At 42.3% G+C, this 15,867-nt stretch overlaps 2 protein-coding genes across 3 annotated transcripts; both read right to left on the reverse strand.

The window, feature by feature from the left end:
* Positions 1-6,228: 6,228 nt before the first annotated feature.
* bub3 (BUB3 mitotic checkpoint protein) lies at positions 6,229-11,703 on the reverse strand. 2 transcript variants are annotated; one of them, XM_039683344.2, is made up of 8 exons: positions 11,545-11,703; positions 10,398-10,592; positions 10,236-10,305; positions 8,668-8,819; positions 8,415-8,573; positions 6,869-7,046; positions 6,510-6,726; positions 6,229-6,415 (listed from the first exon to the last, which is right to left on the reverse strand). In XM_039683344.2, the coding sequence occupies exons 1-8, from the start codon at positions 11,578-11,580 to the stop codon at positions 6,406-6,408; spliced, it is 1,017 nt and encodes a 338-aa protein (XP_039539278.1). In that variant the 5' UTR covers positions 11,581-11,703; the 3' UTR covers positions 6,229-6,405. The 2 variants fall into 2 exon arrangements, with proteins under 2 accessions (XP_039539278.1, XP_039539279.1); XM_039683345.2 differs by lacking the exon at positions 6,229-6,415 and having other exon boundaries at positions 6,506-6,726.
* Positions 11,704-13,076: 1,373 nt separating this feature from the next.
* On the reverse strand, positions 13,077-15,778 carry hmx3b (H6 family homeobox 3b). Its single transcript, XM_039683352.2, has 2 exons — positions 14,946-15,778; positions 13,077-14,308 (listed from the first exon to the last, which is right to left on the reverse strand). Exons 1-2 carry the CDS (start codon positions 15,091-15,093, stop codon positions 13,842-13,844), a joined length of 615 nt encoding a protein of 204 aa, XP_039539286.1. The 5' UTR covers positions 15,094-15,778; the 3' UTR covers positions 13,077-13,841.
* Between the last annotated feature and the right edge of the window lie 89 nt (positions 15,779-15,867).

Genomic DNA, 15,867 nt, shown 5'->3' on the forward strand with positions numbered 1-15,867 from the left:
AATATTATTGAATGTATGCTTCATCTTTCATTTTAAATTCCTAAATTTGATCAATAAATTCAATTATTTTGAATAATTGACACTAGACTATAGGGCTGTTACCCTAGGGGCTGATCAAATTACACAGAAAAATTACAATTGCATAAAATAATGTTATGAAATTGATTTAAATTTACATATCAGAAACGTTGGAAAGAATGATACTGCTTTTAAACATTTAACACCAAACCGCCAGTAGGTGGCGGCAGGCGAGTATTCATTCAAACGATTCGTTCAAACGGCTGATTCATTCAAGAATGAGACTGATGTTTATGAATGGTTCATTGAATCTTTGACTCAATCGATTCGTTCAAGATGCTGAATAATTCAGTAATGAAAACAGGTTGAGTGTCCCTGTGACATGCTCCGTGGTTCTGCTGTGATTTTTGTTTGGAACTAGCCTGGGTTTCCCCATTCGGCCTTGACGCAGCGGGCTCGATTTAATTCGCTCTGCTAGGCAGTCTGGATACCATGAACCAAATTTTTCCCTGAAAAAGGGAACCAATCACAGAACGGGTAGGGAGTAGGCGCATTTGATAGACATTTGTAGCACCCAATAATACGGCTCTGGGCATTCGTAAACCACGCCTCAAATACGAGAAATTGAACGTGTGGTTGGTTTCCAGACCACGTTTTATACGTGGTCTGGCGTTAGTCAGGCTAGTTTGGAACTATTTTCTCTGCTGAAACAGAACAAAAACAGCCAATATTGAATCTAAAATGTAAGTGAATTAATTTGAACTCTTTATTGAACTGTTGTAGTAAATCAATGTCACTTTTTCAATCGTTCAGGAAAAAAATTGAGGTTGCTTAACATATGTTAAAAGTATAAAAACTCCACATTTAGATTTTTATAGGCAGTAACGTTATGTTGTGTGCGCTGCGCTCATTTATGCATTTTTCTGCGCATCAACAGTGTAACCTTACCGTCAGCAATACTCAACAACACTGAAAGAGTTTGTTATGGTTTAACAACCTGTGAAACTAATAATGAATAATATGGAAACGACATAAGCTTAATTTAAAATGTCTTAGGAACTACGGGATAATTAGAGGTGGATAAATGCAATTGAGAGGTAAATAAACGCACTTTTGAGGTGGGTAAACGCTATTTCCGAATATTGGGAGACCTGTGCGTAAACGGCGTTTACGTGAGTTTAGCCTCCACTACAGTTACATCCCTGCTCGTGAATGTAAGGCCTGATGGCCTAAGACACGAAACGAGCAGTTTGTGTGAGAAAACGAACAGTATCGTTTTTACCTCTTGTTAACAATCTCGTTGTGATTTCGATATATCTAAATATGTTTAGTGAAAGGTAAAACTTCCTAAATCTCTGTGTAAACAATGCGTGAGAGATCACTTCCGGTGTAACGTTCACGGTTCAGTTCGGTTCAGTTCAGTTAGACATCTGATTCAGATCAGTTCGACTTCGACGTAGCTGTTAACAAGAGGTAAAACGATATAAATACTGTTGGTTTTCTCACACAAACCGCTCGTTTCGTGTCTTAGGCCATCGATGTGTACTTGCATTCACGAGTCATTAAATCATGTTTAATTTGGACTTCTCTGTGCTGCTCTTTGAGGTGGACCCCTCATACCTGCATTATATGACTGACAGACAACAACGGTTTGACCAAAAAATGTCAAAATTGAAGATACTGTGGAAACAAAGACACCTACATCTTGGATGCCCTTGAGGTAAGATAAATGACATCACATGATCTGTTTCAAAACACCTTTATTGCAGGAAAAGGTCATTAGATATACCCTCCATCTGAAAACAATCAAACCGTCAGTTTGTTTTGGCTGCTGCATTCTGGGTAATAATGCAGGAATGTTTGAATGGTTTTCTCACTTTCACATCCGTGTTTTTGCCCTGAGATCATCTTCAAACGAAGCAATAAAGCGTTCCGTCGCTGTTCAATCTGAGTCTGACATCAGCAATACTTCAGTGTGTGTGTGTGTGTGTGTGTGTGTGTGTGTGTGTGTGTGTGTGTGTGTGTGTGTGGGAATCGCTCCGAGCTCCACATGTTACTCTAGAAGCATGAGATCACACCAGACTCTTTCTGATCACACAAAGGAGCGAGGTGTTTGTTCCTGTGAGATCTCCGACACACAGATTGTGTTGTCTTGTGTTTTAAAGGTGAGCGGATTCACATGCGAGGGTTTGGACAGGAGTGTGTGTGTGTGTGTGTGATCCACCGAGGCGCAGTCGAACATCAGGAGTTAAACGCCTCTGATGGGAAACTGATCTCCGTGTCCGGCTTCAGCTTCGCCCGCAGGAACGAGGAACTCGACACTCGACCAGGATGATTCCTTTCTGATCCGCACACACACACACACACGCACACACACGCACACGTTTATCATGCTTTCCTTCCTGAGAAATGATGAACGAAAGAAATTTCAGTTCAAGGTTTTTTCCACCAAAAACACGATTCCCATCCGCTCATCTGCTGCAGTTTATTTAAATCAAATTTTATTGTAAGGTTTTATTAAAATGTATTTGTTTATTTAGTTATTGAGTTTAATTTTATTTATTTATATATTTTACAAATGTAATTTACTTTTATCAAATGTTTTTATTTAAATCAAAATGTATTTGTTCTACTCAATTTATTATTTAAAATGTATTTTTGCAGATGACCTAAATGTATACTTAGTTAATTAGTGCGCTATTTGGATTATTTTTAGCCGATATATTCTGGTTCTGACGCGTCTTGATCTCTGGGTCGAACCGCTTCACTGTGATCCGTTTCCGATCCGGTTCCGATCCGGTCGAGACGTTCATCAGGAGATTCTCCAGAAGCCGGACAAGGAAGTCAATTTTCTAATTTAGCAGACGCAGAGATGACAGGAAGTGTGTAATCGCAGATGAGGGCTATTAGCTCAGAGCCATTACTGCTAATCAGAGCAATTACTGACATCATTTAACAAACGCACTAATAATGTTTAGGATATTGAAGCAGCAGCCGAAGCCTTTAGACAAGCTGATCTTTTAACGGGCACATTATGCAAGTATTGTTCCTTCATATGACCGATTCAGTCATTTCAGTGTTAAACTCGCAGTAGAGCCAATCATAGCGCCCGACAAATCTCGCGAGAATCACGACATGCTTTACATCAACAACAACATTTGAAGCATGAAGACACTTGTTCATATTCTGTTAATAAAATAAATTATTAATAAAAAAAATAATAGATAACAATAAATAACAGGCTTTTCCAGATCGGGCTCTCACCCGTCGGCAGTGATGCTGACCTGGACATCTTGTTGTTGGACTAGTATGAGTGCAGGTTATTTAGTGATTCCACCGGCTTGAATAGAGCGAGTCCGAACGGCGATAGAAGAGTCCGCGCCGCCACTGGGGGACCAGACCTCCCGAAATCGAAGCTGTTGTCCCGAATCCGGACATAATTGTCCCAAAAATTACACTAAAGCAAAACCTTGAGTAGTTATTATCTGATAAAATATTAAAAACTGTCCGTGGAGGCGGAGTCGGGCCCGCCGCGCCTCATTGGCTGCAGCAGCTCTTCTGTTTCTTTTTTTTAAAAAATTAATTCATTTCGTTGACATGGCTGGTGTAGCGCAACCACGACACGCCGTTTTTAGTGGCATAAATACTAATGACAGACTGCTGGTCTTTGAAAAAAAAAAAGTTTGGTTAAGGTTTGAAATTCATTATCGTTTATTATAGGCTATGTAGTGTAATATCACAGTAGGCCTACCCATAAACACCCCCTAGATCTCTTATTTAAAGGCACTCTATGCAAGATTTGTCCCGTAATGTAACAGCTTCAGAGGAGTATCGAGTGATGTTTACCACAGTGACGTCAAGTACTCCACAGCGACTCCAGGGGGCGCTGTTTGACACCACCGGGATTCCTGCATAGTGTGCCTTTAATGCAATAATTGCATGTCCTACACAATTTCTGGAGTGTGTGTGAGAGAGAGTGTGTGTGTGTGAGAGAGAGAGAGAGTGTGCGTTGAGTTGAGCAACTGTACTCAAGAACAGTCTGTTTACTGTCATCTGTGGATTTGATTGGTTTTCATGCCTCTGTCTTTTATGAAATCATGAAGCGTCACGCACTGGTGAAGTGATCATGAGTTCCCGAGTCGGATATCGTAGATCAACACTCTCAGTTTTACTTCTGGGAAACTCGGAGATCATTTTAAAGTCAGAGTTTTGCGTGTTCAATCGCTAGAGTATTGTTGATTGGCAACTTTCCATAACATAAAAACACTACAAGAGCGTTACTAAATCATGACGTTTGAAGGATTTGTCACATAAATCAATATTTCATCATAGGAAAGAATGAGATTTTATTGACTGTATTACAGAACGATTGCTGCTATTCTTTATTAATTTTTCAACAACTGCTACATCGCCTTGTCATATATGAATAATCATTTGAAGCATATTATATGTTTTATAGACCGTGATGAATTATCATAATATGAGTTTGAATAGAAATTTCGGAAGTCTGGATTTCCTGATTTCTAAACGTTTCCTAGTCGGAGTTTCATAGTTGGAAATTGTAGATGAACATCAATATAAAAACACAATCGAACACACCTGTTGTTTATTGCTGCGTCCCAATTCGCATAATATCCGTCCTAAATAATATTCAAAAATAGAATTAGTTCGTCCCAAATCGTAGTTTGTTGAAATGAGTGTTTCAAAGATTCCCGGATGGTCTACTATTTCCGGTCAGAATCCGAAGTGTAGATCGATGCACACTCTAACGGCTGATATTGCCCACAAACCATTGCGCGGTGGACGAGGATTCGGTTAGGACTACAAACACAAGTAAAACGTGTTAAAAAACCCCAAAAAACTACAGACTCAGAGGACGCGCGAGTCCCGAGCTGGTCCCGCGGCTGTGTAGAGAGGTTTAGATAAAGAGCTTTGAGTGATTAATTATCAGTATCTAACCTGACGAAAATGAATTTATTCAATGTTGTCCACATTATATTTCATCTGCAGCAGCTTTGTGAACTTTTGTGAAGACACGTTTAGCCATTACTTTTTAAATGCATCATTATATTCAAATTACAAACACGAGGAGAGTCTTTGCATGAAAGACCCACGACTGGCAGATGAACCTGCTCTCCGAAACGGTAGGAAATCAAATTAGATTAAATGGAGGACTTAAACTGTGACAAGATGATTGACATGGCAGTTTACAGATCCTGTTGTCATCACCTGTGTAATGGAAAAATGCACTTCTCAGCATAAGTGTATGTAATACCGTGAGTTTGGTATTTATAATTTTCCTTACCACGTTTAAACAGTGTTCATAAATGTGAATCTCTTAATTCTTGAGTCATGCACAGATCCTGGCCAGTTTGCTTTCACACTGATTTGTAATATATGGAACATGGTCACACACACCATCTCAGAGATTTTACTCAGTCAACTGCCTTTTAAAAATATTGATGTAATATTACTAATCTGGAATATTAAAAATTGTAATAGTAACTTGGCAGCACATTTACACGGTAAGGCCCCTTTCTGCTCACAAAATCCCTTCATTGAGGCCTTGATGGGAACATGTGTGCAGTCTACAGTGTGGCACCAATGAGGGACTGTAAGTCATAATAGGCATGGTCATCATGATTGCATTATCTTCATTAAAAATTAAAATATAACCTAAGTTGGCAAAAAAAAAAAAAACTATAGCGCTAGGTAAACTTTGTGAATGGCACGACAGAAAGTTTATCAATATCTCCGCATCTCCAATAGTGTAAAGGAAGCCACTCGGAAATAATTTTAGGGGAATGCAAACATTTTGTGCTGTTGTTGAAGCCCGACATCGAATCGAACATTAATGTGCATTTCCAACAAATAATAACGTTAATGTATTTAAACGACACCCTCACGACGATCGTTTCACGAGAAAAAAAATAAAAAATCTCAGAAATTAGGCTACACTATCGCGCTGCGCTAAAGGACTTCCCCTAATCCTGTTTACATGAAGTAAGCCTGCGCGCGAGCAGCTTCAAGCTGACGGACCTGTTGCTATGACAGCAAGTCCAGGATGAGCGTCGAAGAACCAAACGATCCGAGATCATGGCAAATCGCCAACAATCAAATCCAGCTAACTGAGTTAACGACGTACAAGCCCCTGAAGTGGACACACACACACAGATCCGAACATCAGGACAAATCACACTGACCAGCAGGTAATAAAGGATGTTTTACTGTTTCTTAAAAAACATGGAAATACACTGAAGGAAAGAACATGAAAATATAAACATTTATTGAATTACATCAGTCGACACAGACAGAATAAACAGATATTGAATAAACATATAAACAATTAAACAAAACAGACGGACGTGACGTCGAATCTCTCAGGACTCACGTGGATCTGTGAACACAAGAGCACAAACACACATCAGTGTCAGAAACACACATCACATCAGTGCATGAGCGTGTTTCGGCAGGTCAGAGGTCAGACTCACTTGGGCTTGGTCTCGGCGTCGGTGACCTGGCGTATGAACACGGCGTCGGCGGGGTGTGACACGTCTCCCTGCTCCTGCATGTAGGAGGACGCGATGGCTAGCAGAGAGCCGTCCACGCTGAACGCCAGAGACGCGATGCTAGTCGGGTAGCGGTGGAACTGACACAAGCGCTTCTTGTTGAACGGGTCCCAGATGTTCACGAAGCCGTCGGAGCCGCCTGTAAACACACACACACACACTATCAGAGTCACTGAATTCAACTTCCGTTTTTCTCCCAACAAAAAATGCATGTTTAGAGGTGCATTGTGATGCGTGTGTGTGTGTGTGTGTGTGTGTGTGTGTGTGTGTGTGGTCAGTACCGGTGGCAAACGTGTTGTGCACGCTGTGGAAGGAGATGGCGCTGACCGGGAACACCTGCTCGATGCCGTTCTCCTTCAGTCTGTGGCACTTGAAGGCGTATTTCTTCTTCTGAACCTCCAGACTGGGATCCAGATACTCCACGGCCACTCGGCCCTCGATGGAGCTCAGCACGTACCCCTAAACACAGCGAGAGCGTCACACACACCCCTAAACACAGCGAGAGCGTCACACACACCCCTAAATACAGCGAGAGCGTCACACTAGGGATGGGACGATAACCGGTTTCACTATAAACCGTGATAAAATGTACTGACGGTTAGTATTATCGTTTAAAATTTAGTTATCATTAAAACCGTGTTTGATTATCGCGATTTTAATAACTCACTGAATCCTGTCGGCCAGTCTGACGCAGGCGCGCAGCACGCAATATTTTTTTAAATTACTATTCGAGAAGGAATGGTGGAAGGCAGTGACCGTGCTCAGGAGGTTTTTCAGCCTTTTAAGAGGACCAAATCTGAGGTGTGGTCATATTTTGGGTTTTACAAAAGTCCTGAGGGAAACTTGATCGAGGATGGTCACCCTGTCTGCCGAACAAAAAGTCACTACAATAGAAACACTTCAAATCTGCTGAGTCGTCTTGTGTGATCAGCACCCGAACGCAAGGCAAGTTAACTTTGACCTCAATACCAAAACTACGTCTGGGAAACAATTGGGCACGAAATGTTGTTTTGAGTTGAAACATTTTATGTCACTCACTTGAACTAGACGTCAAGCTTCCGCGAAGAAAAGTTCGTAGCAAGTGGCTTTGAGGCAAAGACGAACGAACAACTTCAAACAAGACTATTATTAAGAGTGATATTTTAAGGGATAGTAAAGTATAGCTACATCACGTATTAAACCGATTTTATTTTTACCACATAATTACGGGGACATATTGAATTGATAATGAGATTAGCTAATGTTTTAAATCTTACCTGTTTATGAATTCATTTTGTAAAACAATCGTCCAGACAAGATATATCACACCAATATTATCAAACTCTGTAAACAATAAATCAACTCTGATTTCATTTTTGCAATACAATCAAAAACCGGAGACGCAAGACGGCAAGTTGTATTTGAATGAAACAAGAGCGCGCGTCCGTTGTGATATGGATGTGCGCTGTGTAATAATGCGTTGCTATTGACGACGGGCATTATAAAGAAGCAAATGCCATAGAATAGAATCTTGCTTAAAAAACTGCATAGAGAGACTTGTTTTATTTGTTGTTTGTTGATTTTTAATTATAAAATGAAATGAAATGTTTTCAGTGTGAGCATCAGTTCTTTTTGAGCACTTTCATAAATTTTTAACAAAAACCGTGATAATATTGATAATCACGATTATTTTGAACACTATAATCGTGATATGAAATTTTCATACCGTCCCATCCCTACGTCACACACACCCCTAAACACAGCGAGAGCGTCACACACAGTTTGCAGTGTGGGGTTCAGGCTCAGCGGATGTTCGCGGATGTGAAGGCGTGGTTAGTCGCGGTTCACCTGTTTGTTGGGAAAGGCTCGTATGCAGCGCGTCTGGTACTTCAGGCTAGACTCGCGTCTCTGCTGCACGTATCCCATGTTCCTCAGATCCCACACGAGCACACGCCTCCCCGCAGTGCCCACGATCAGCCGGTCCCCCGCCACCGAGAGCGTGTAGACCTGAGGACACACACACACGTCAAATGACACAGCGAGCACACACGCTAGAGCGACCGAGCGAGCGCACACACACACACACACACACACACAATACCTTGTCCGGCTGCGTGAAGGTGCCGGCGTTGCAGGGCGTTCGGGGGTCCCAGAGTCGCACAGACATATCCCAGCTGCCCGTGACCATGACGTTCACCTCGGGACAGTATTCCACACAGCGGATCGGAGCGTCGTGAGTCCCCACCATCGTGTCTGAGGAGCGTTACACACAAGGCATCAGGACCCCATCTACTGTATGCGCTCATGAGCGCGTCACATGTTCACGTGCCGTGTGTTCGCGAGTGTGTCGTGTGTTAGCAAGCGTGTCGTGTGTTAGCGATCGTGTCGTGTGTTGTGTTAGCGAGCGTGTCGTGTGTTGTGTTAGCGAGCGTGTCGTGTGTTGTGTTAGCGAGCGTGTCGTGTGTTAGCGAGCGTGTCGTGTGTTAGCGAGCGTGTCGTGTGTTAGCGAGCGTGTCGTGTGTTAGCAAGCGTGTCGCGTGTTAGCGATCGTGTCGTGTGTTGTGTTAGCGAGCGTGTCGTGTGTTTTGTTAGCGAGCGTGTCGTGTGTTAGCGAGCGTGTCGTGTGTTAGCGAGCGTGTCGTGTGTTAGCGATCGTGTCATGTGTTGTGTTAGCGAGCGTGTCGTGTGTTAGCGATCGTGTCGTGTGTTGTGTTAGCGAGCGTGTCGTGTGTTGTGTTAGCGAGCGTGTCGTGTGTTAGCGAGCGTGTCGTGTGTTAGCGAGCGTGTCGTGTGTTAGCGAGCGTGTCGTGTGTTAGCGAGTGTGTCGTGTGTTAGCAAGCGTGTCGTGTGTTAGCGATCGTGTCATGTGTTCTGTTAGCGAGCGTGTCGTGTGTTGTGTTAGTGAGCGTGTGTTGTGTTAGCGAACGTGTCGTGTGTTAGCGAGCGTGTTGTGTTAGCGAGCGTGTCGTGTGTTGTGTTCGCGAGCGTGTCGCGTGTTGTGTTTGCAAGTGTATCGCGTGTTAGCGAGCGTGTCGTGTGTTGTGTTAGCGAGCGTGTCGTGTGTTGTGTTAGCGAGCGTGTCGTGTGTTCGCGAGCGTGTCATGTGTTGTGTTAGCGAGCGTGTCATGTGTTGTGTTAGCGAGCGTGTCGTGTGTTCGCGAGCGTGTCGTGTGTTGTGTTAGCGAGCGTGTCTTGTGTTGTGTTAGCGAGCGTGTCGTGTGTTCGCGAGCGTGTCGTGTGTTAGCGAGCGTGTCGTGTGTTCGCGAGCGTGTTGTGTTAGCGAGCGTGTCGTGTGTTCGCGAGCGTGTCGTGTGTTGTGTTAGCGAGCGTGTCTTGTGTTGTGTTAGCGAGCGTGTCGTGTGTTAGCGAGCGTGTCGTGTGTTCGCGAGCGTGTTGTGTTAGCGAGCGTGTCTTGTGTTGTGGTCGCGAGCGTGTCGTGTGTTGTGTTCGCGAGCGTGTCGTGTGTTGTGTTAGCGAGCGTGTCGTGTGTTGTGTTCGCGAGCGTGTCGTGTGTTCGTGAGAGTGTCATGTTTACAAGCTTGTGTCGTGCATTTATAAGCATGTCGTGTTAGCGAGCTATGCGTCATGAGTGTGTCGCGAGCGTATGTCGTGTACAAACCCAAAAATGAGCAGCCTACTCCAGACTTTCAGCACAAGTGTTGAACTCACCCTGATCCGTGTTGAGGTCGTGAGTCTTCAGCTGGTTATCTAGCCCACCGCTCCACGCGTGTGTCGGATCCTGAAACAGCAGCAGACACAGAGTTACAGCGCAGACGAACGCAGACAGAGTTACAGACGAACGCAGACGTCATTCTCCAGCGTGTCACTCACGTAGAAAGCGCAGTCCAGCACGGGCGCCAGATGCTGGTACTTCATCCTCATGCTGTTGGCGCTGACGTCGTAGAGCCGGACCGAACAGTCCCAGGACGACACCAGCAGGAACTGAGGCGAGGCCGGGCTGAACTTCACAGCGGAGATGCTGTCGTCCGGGCCCTGGGTCAGCTTGAACTCGTTGGCTCCGGTCATCTGAACACATTCATTAGAGGAGCATTAGTTGCTGCCCCCCTGTGGTGTGAATGCAGCGTTTAATGTTGTGTGTGTGTGTGTGTGTGTGTGGTGTTTTTAATATGGCTTCTTCGTTTAGCGGTTACACTTCGATTCCTCTCGCTCAAAAAAGACCCAAGCCTTAAAATTGGAAATCGTTGGTGTTTCTGACATCACAAACGACCTTGTAAGCAATCAGATCAACGTGTGAGGGTCAACCAGTGGATCTCTGAGTGAGTGAGTGGAGGCGGGGCTCATTTGAATATTTATTAGAACCACAAATACTAAATGAACCGAGGGTGTTGAGTTAAGCTACATTCAAGTGGTTTCTCAGGCATGAAGATTTTTTTCCAAGGAATTAATAAATATATATGGGTGAAATAAATATTAGTTTTAAGGGATAAAACTGACTAACGTTACAGGGGGACATTTTTTAAGACCCTCATCGCTAGTACCAGAACTCACACTCATCAGCCCAGGACATGAATCAGATCCTCTGTGAGTTTTAACTTTACTAGTCATCAGATTCACCACTTATAAAACTGCCCCCAAAAACCAAGACAGTAGGAAGCCACCTAGCAACAGCTTAGCAACCATCCAGTAACACCCTAGCAACCACACAGTAGTACACCTCCCAGCATTGTGAACATCATTGTTTCTGCTCCGATTCTCTTTACAAAGGACTAAAACTCAATCTAAAGCCGAAAGAAATCATAACTAAACTCAAGTAAGTTTAAATTACACTGGAATGTATTTAAACTCTAAAGTCCGTCAGCCTTCGACTGGATGTCTTGAAGCAATGCGCAGCTGATAAAGACTGACACTATAGAGTTTATACAGAGCTCAAACTCGAGTAAACCTCTCTGAAACACAGCCGATGTGTTTATTATAGAATATGTGTATTAAAATAAGCAGAATGTTCGTTAAAACTCACCGCGAGGTTCTGATCTGCTGCTATTCTGCCGCTCATCGAAGCTCTACTGTGATTGGATGCGTTCACAAAAGCCCTTTGCACTCATTGGTCCGTTTCAAAAGTCCCTCTAATGTTCTCTAGTGGTGATTGGTTACAAGGATGAACGCCCAAGCCGGGCATGAACATGAACGGGAACATAGTAGAAACACGAGACAACGAAATCCCGCGAGATGTTGCGTATTTCCGCTTGTTGAATTGGAGCTGTAGCCTATATCAATCCTTTTATTTTAATTTCTCTTCATTTTTTTTCTTTCAAGATTTGATCAAGGCCAAATCGATATGTAATAAATTTAAAGTAGCTACAAAATGAGGAATGATAACGTTATGTTAACGTTTGAACTTTGAAGAGGATATTTCAACATTATAGAGAATTGTGATCGTATATTCCTTAATTTCATTAAGAAGTAGTTCCTTTTTCATGTTGATAATTAGTATTATCAGTCAATTTAGATTTAACATCCAGATTCTGTCATCATAACAAACATTGATTTTCTGAAGAATTAAACTAAGCACATATTTAAACATTCAAAAGGTTTTGAGAAACAAATGAAGAAACATTCCAGTCAGACTATTAAAATAATCTATTTATAGAAACATCAACATTTCACAGAAAATGATAATGATTCAACAATAAACAAAATATAGCCTAGGTCTATTTGAGTGGAAAAAATACTTTATATTGAAATATTTAAAACACTTAAACTGTGTTTCGCGGATGATCATGAAACTAATGAAAATATTTATAAATCCTCAGTTTGGACGACGATTTCTCCGCAGTTCTGCGCAATATTGCTTTAGCTGCAGATCATATTATTGTAGCCTATATTATGAAGAGAATATATTTTGTTGTGTCGTTATAAGATTTCAATTTATATAACCTTAATTAAATTTAGTATAACTTGCGCGTTACTGAATGAAAATAATTCTCATGCTTTAGCAGCAATGCTAATTGATACACTGCCCCTGTCAAATAGCCCTGGCTACATTAATAGCCTAAATACGATTTAATCTTTAGCTGGAGAATATTGTAATGCGCAGCCTATTCACGAATTGCCACGAAAATATTAGCCTAAGATAAATAAATGTTAAATATAACTCTGGAATATTCGGTTGTAACATAATAGTTGTCAAATTTGATTCATTCGATAATCTGCGTTTATCATCTCCAATTCCACAAGAGCTTCTTTATAAAGGAAATATGTTATTTATGGGTTATTAAAAAATTTATTCACACTTAGAAGAATATGTTATTTATGATCTTCTGTTCATCGCTGGTGGATCTCTATCTTTGCAGAGAATATAGATTTTCTGAACATCAACACTTTTATTACTTGATAGAAACGACTGGGATTATTTATGATATTCTAGCATTTTTAAGGCTAAAACATAATTTGCTGCGTGATAATGTCAATGTAAATCCCGTGGCGTCATAAAACACGGAGGATTGTTGTTAAATGACTGATTCACCACAAAAATAAATGATTTAATAATTTCAACAGAAGCAGTTTATTAGCCTACTTCATAATCACACAAACACATTCAGTGATCAACATTTATTAATGACCGTATAAAAACTGGAGGAAATCCTCCAAAATATCCGTTTATCATCATAATTCATCGTTTCTGATGTTTTCAGACAATAAAATATTTACTAGAGCAAAATTTACACTGACAAATACAATCATTAACAATGCGATTTCAGTATCTGCATGAATCTGCGTAACAACATGAACACACACACACACACACACACACACAGGAAACACATTCCCAACATTGCCGATGTTTCATTGACATATTTATAATATAAGATGTCTATTCACTTTCCTCCATAAACACACACGTTTTATGGACAAATACACTGATTTCGCTTCATAATAATAACAACAGCATAAATAATAATTCATAATAATAATTAGGCTAATTAATAATAATAATAACAGCCTCATAAACGCAGTGCACCGACCTCTGCTGAACACACACTCTCCTTCAGCAAAGCACGTTTATTTTACCATATTCTACAAACAAATAAATAGCCTAACATGTTTTTACAGCCGTTAATCCAGCTAACCCCTGTTCAGGTGTGCGTGCGCGCAAGTGTGTGTGTGTGTATGTGTGCGCGCAGGAGTCTGTGTCTGTGCGCAGATGTGTGTGTCTGTGTGTGTGTGTGTGTGTGTGTGCGTGTGCAGATGTGTGACTTTCCCACAGGTAAGTTAATTCGTTTTGGTCACTTGTTCCAGGTTGAGTCTCTACGGTTCTCACACGGGTCTAATCAGGGAATGCGGGTAATACAGCGCGTGCGTGAAGGCTAGCCCCGCGGCCCGCGCGTTCTCCGCGTGCTCGTGGTAGAGTATGGGAACGCGTACGATCCTCTGCGCGTGCCCGAGGCTAGCGGCCTCCAGTTCTGCCGCGATCTGGCGCTTCCACTTGTTCCGGCGGTTCTGGAACCAGATCTTGACCTGCGTCTCCGTCAGGCGCAGTCCCGCGGCCAGGCCCGCGCGCTCCCCGCTGCTCAGGTAGCGCTTGCGGTCGAAGGTGGACTCCAGCTGGAACACCTGCGCGCGGGAAAACACGGTGCGCGTCTTCTTCTTCCGGCACAGGCTCTTCTGTCCCTCAGGCTTCTGCTCATCCGGGTCACTTTCCTCCAGGAGACCTTCATCCTCCTCCTCCTCCTCCTCATCCCTGGGACCCGCGTGTGTGTTCAGCGTCGAGTCGCTCCTGACATCTGACACACACACACACACACACACACACACACACACACACACACACACACACAGTAAAATAAAGCACATTACAGGGACTTTGAGCAGTTTAACGTCGTCACCTTTATAGCGCTTTTTACAATACAGATTGTATCAAAGCAGCTTCATAGTGATAACATGAAAATAATACAACACAGATCAATTGTTGAATATTAAATGTCCCTAATTACGTCCCCATTTAATGTCCGTCTTTTCATAATAACCAGAATAAAGTGTGATTCTTTAGGGTGTTCAAACCCCCTTTGTAATTGTTAACATTTTTCTGTAATTTAATTACACATTTTGTCTCGGTAACTGTAATTGATTACATTCATTATAATTATATTACAAACCTCCGTTCAGGTATTAGTATAACACTGCGCCTGATCACGTGATCTGGATCCATTTATAGTCTATAATACTTGTAATTAGACTATATTACATTTTAAAATACTTTTCAATTACATGATGTTATTCTCACAATGACAAAAATATCCATAATTCATTGATTACCTATATTTATATTTTAAATACTCTCTCTCTCTCTCTCTCTCTCTCTCTCTCTCTCACACACACACACACACACACACACACACACACACACACACACACACACACCTGTGTTGGGGCAGCACCAGGGCCCGATCCTGAAGCTGAGCTCCGGGCCTCTGGAGAAGCAGAGATGAGCTCTGGGTTTGTCCGGTTTGTTCAGCAGATTCTGGATAGAAAACGGAGAATCATTGACTTCTTGAGTTTTGTTCTCCATCAGTGAAACTGAGAGTCGAAGAAGAAGAAGAAGAAGAAGAAAGTTCCTCCAGTCCGCAGCTCTGACACATGTGGAGAAATGATCCGATTGAAGAGCAGACTGGAGATAAATGATGGAAATCAAGAGAGAGAGAGAGAGAGAGAATCTTGAGAGAAGAGAGAGAGGTGCGCGCGTTTGTGTGTGTGTGTGTGTGTGCGCGCGCGTCTTTCATAACTCATCTGGATTTTTTCTTAACAAATTTTGGAAAAGCTTAATTAATATTTGTGTTATTAGTACTGTCTGGGGGATGGATGTCAAGTAGGCTTAATAATATTAAATACAACTAACATTAAAGAAAAAAATAAAAGGCAGAATTTAAACTGTAATCTGCAAAAACGTAAATCCTTAGTTTTGATCAACATATATTAATGATAAAAAATACGACTCTTGCACTGACGTTGAGGTTGATCTGCTGAACTCTCTCTCTCTGTGTGTGTGTGTGTGTGTGTGTAACTGTTCTCCTTTCAGCGGTCTGACACCAGGAAAGCTCGCTTTCTTGACTGAGTTTAGGAAAATACACCCAGACGCACTATGTTATTAATATAAGACTTATTGCTGTTATTTATAGTATTGTATCCGCACAAATTGATGCATTGACTGTTTTCATGACCGCGTGCCTGTTTGAGCCAGGTTTGAGCGCGTGCACGGCACCCAGCGGCCAGAGGACGCATGCGCAGAAACACTGATGGATCAGACCAGTCCTGCACTGCCCCCTGCTGTCCAACACAACACATC

This window comes from Pimephales promelas, chromosome 17 (genome assembly GCF_988280905.1).
Source record: "Pimephales promelas chromosome 17, fPimPro1.hap1.1, whole genome shotgun sequence".
NCBI classification, from domain to species: Eukaryota; Metazoa; Chordata; class Actinopteri; order Cypriniformes; family Leuciscidae; genus Pimephales; species Pimephales promelas.